The sequence below is a fragment of the Arachis ipaensis genome, chromosome B07, assembly GCF_000816755.2.
Source record: "Arachis ipaensis cultivar K30076 chromosome B07, Araip1.1, whole genome shotgun sequence".
Classification (NCBI taxonomy): Eukaryota; Viridiplantae; Streptophyta; class Magnoliopsida; order Fabales; family Fabaceae; genus Arachis; species Arachis ipaensis.
The window spans coordinates 29,145,922-29,149,324 of NC_029791.2; the positions used below are offsets into that span (position 1 = coordinate 29,145,922).

Consider the following 3,403-nt stretch of genomic DNA (forward strand, 5'->3'; position numbering starts at 1 on the left):
TAAGATGTACATAAATATAAAAAATCAGTCACAAAATTAGCATAAATAATTAAATATATTATTTAATTTATTTTTAATATATATTTTATATTTTAATATATTAAAATATATTCTATGTAAAATGATTGATTTCTTATATATACATTATCTTTTTTTCTCCAGATTTTCAATGTTCTATATCTTTTAGCATTCTTAACTAAAAGCTTACCTTTAAACCAACAACAAAAATAGAATAAATAAATGAATGAATCAAACAGCCGAATCTGCCTAAACCTTTCTTTACTAAAAATACACTCTTGGCTAGGCAGGCATATTCTCCAATGGTGGTCACGCACGGGCAATCAAAATTAAATTCCAAAAAATTGGAAACCCTGAAATTCTGAATCTAACTTATAAACATGAGTTTACAACTCCACATATAGTACAAGCTAGTAGCAGATTAGGCATATTCTGCTATATATAACATATGCACATACAGATTATATTCAAAGAAAGCTACAAAGTCAACCCTTACATATATGCCTCCTTAACTAAGGCCAAAAACGCAATGGAGGCAAAATATACTCTATGCAATGATACATATCCTACTATGCAGTTAAACTTTAAGGTAATATCCATAACCCCATGTATTAACAAGGAATGCTAGTAACACCACCAAAGTGGCTGAGACTGCAATAACCGAATACCACTTGGCTAGATTTGAGGAAGACTTCGATGGGTAACACACCTTTCTACGCAATAGAGAGTCTTTCGACTGAGAGTCCGAGAAGGATTCCTCCTTTGAGACCTCTAGAGTATAAGCGTTTGGTATCCTGGGTTCATCCACATCATCAGTGATATCATTGACGCACTCGCTGGGAACTTGGTCTTCGGAAGCTTTACTGGCCTGCAAAAGAAGAACCAGCAAAAATCTTGATGAATATGCAGCAACATCTAAGAGTATATACACAAGTAAATCAAACAGACTTCTTACCCCCGCGGCAGCTGGTTTTGGACTATGGTCTTCTGATGTCCAACCAGATTCTTTTTCTGCCTCATAAGAAACTTCAGAATCAGAAGAGCACGTGGAAAGATTGGAGGAAGCTGATGATGTGCTCTGCTGGACTGTGTTGAAGTCTTCGAATTCCTTATTTTCAACTGGTGATGTCTCCTGTTCCTCCACATCACTAGTAACAGTAACACTCTCACCAGCAGCAAGGTCTTTGGAAGTTTCCATCTCCTGCAAAAGAACCAACAAAATCTTACGCCACATGCAGTGACATCTCTCAAGTTGGATACACAGGTTGTTATTCAAAAAGACTGCTTACCCTGGCAGTGGTTAGTTGTGAATTTTGATCTTTTGACTCGTAACTCGAATCTTTTGCCGCCTCATTGGACATGTGTTGAGGTGCAAGAGATCGTGCCAACCGTATTCTCCTAGGTGCAGTACCTTGTGGTTGCATATTGGAGTTTACGTTTGGCCCTTCATAACCTGGTGGCCGAGACCTTATCCTAATTCCAGTGTTGTCACTATTAGCCATAGCCATATTGAAGTTTGTCGGTTGCTCATAATTGTTGGTTGCATGGTAACCTTGGAGCATATTAACATCAGATGAAAAAGCCATCTGGGAATGGTTATGAAATAATCCCATGTTGTTGCTGAGCGCATTGTCATAAGAGGTGTTGGGATTGAATTCTCTAGTTTTCAACAAAGGGAGCTTTCCCTCGGTTGCATCCCCTGGATAATCTGCACCCCCTACTTGTAGGGGCTGCAGTAAATAACAGCAGCTAAAATTATATAGCGACACAAGCAAACCATGCCAAAGAAAATCAAATATAATATCACATATAATTTGCGTCAATTTAGAGGGAAATAAAAAAATTAATTAACAAAAGGCTTAAGCACCAGTATGTGCTTCCAAGTTCAAAGGTAACATGTTGGTTTGGTGGCAAAACCTCAACTGACCAAAAGATAAACAGGGTTAACACTGTCACTCACCCTGGCATGGACCATATCCACATTTGAGTTTCCCCATGATTCATTGTGCTGTACATCAAACCAAGCAGAGTTTGGCGTTTGGCCGCTGGAATTGTCACCGGAGATCTCATCCCAATTAATAACAGAGTCAAAGAAGTCAGAAATACTGATCTCATTTGTTCCACACTGATGTTGCAGCCCAAAATGTCCATTGGCTTCATTGTTTGATTGATGAAAAAGTTCTTCTGGAATATGCTTGTGGAGTGGGGAGAATAATTTATCGTCAAATAGCTCACTCGGGTCATAAAATATGTCCATGTTCACTTGTAAGTCCTCCTAAAGTTATATTAGTCAACAAATTATGGTTAATAACTGAACATACACAAAGTCTGCAAATCAACTAAATGGGGGACAAAAAATTAGTTTGCTCATCAAACCTCCTTAGATGGATCTCCTGCTGCGATTTGATTTTGTGCATCATAAGCATCACATCCATCGTTTTGGCAACCGACCGGGGTTATAACATTGGAAATTGCTTCTTCAGGGGTCAAAGGGATAACTGCTAGTTTCTTGTCATCTTCTGTAGCCTGTGAAGAAGAAACCGATTTAACAGCTGGATCTGATTGTATTTCTTCTGGAGAGTAATTTGCAGTTAAATTAGTTGAAGTAGTACGCTCCATTTCTTCACCGTTTGAACCTTCAAGACTCTCATCTTGTTTCTTAAATAATCGACAAAGGACATATGGATTCTGGTAAACGTCAAATCAACCAAATTGAAAAGTTAGCAATATATCTTATCTTCATGAGTTCATATAACATCTGAGCTAGTCATAATTTGCAGTAGCTTAATGCTAATTCCTACATACACCTGTAGGCTGTGAACAATTGCAGGTTGCACCTTAGAAATTGAACTAGAGAAATAAAAGATCACCAAGAAAATTTAGAACCACAATAATCAGGTGCAGAATTATTATGAGAAGCTATTACAAGAACTCAAGAAATAACAAGCTAGCAACCACCAAGTAAGTGAAGAGACAAATAAATGATGAAATAATAATTGAATATATTTCCTTTATTAAATCAACACAAATATGAAAAATGATCATTTTTATGAACCAAATTGGAAGAAGCACAAACTTAACACAATATTCATCAAATATGGCAATCATATAATTTAAGACCCACACATTTCATACACTTGAATTTAGTGGTGAAGTCATATTGATTTGAGTTAATGACAATTCAATGTCAGCCATCCCTATAATAATAAAGACGGATCGAAAGCTAAACACAGAACAACAGAAACCAAAGATAAGACTATACCTGTCCAGGATTGGTACCATCAAGCTCCTGCAGGGTAGGCCTGTACTCATGCATCACCCAATTGGTCCTCTTCCCTTTGGGAGCACGGCCAGTGTAGAATACAAGAGTCTTCTTCATTCCAAT

General features: G+C 37.3%; 1 protein-coding gene across 1 annotated transcript in view; it reads right to left on the reverse strand.

The window, feature by feature from the left end:
- The window catches only part of LOC107609038 (protein NTM1-like 9), a gene marked incomplete in the record, with an annotated part of 4,030 nt that continues 891 nt past the window's right edge, over positions 265-3,403 (reverse strand). Inside the window, 6 exon segments of the mRNA XM_016310856.2 lie at positions 265-886; positions 974-1,219; positions 1,308-1,748; positions 1,979-2,293; positions 2,395-2,706; positions 3,281-3,403. Coding sequence (XP_016166342.1) covers positions 596-886; positions 974-1,219; positions 1,308-1,748; positions 1,979-2,293; positions 2,395-2,706; positions 3,281-3,403 — 1,728 coding nt within the window.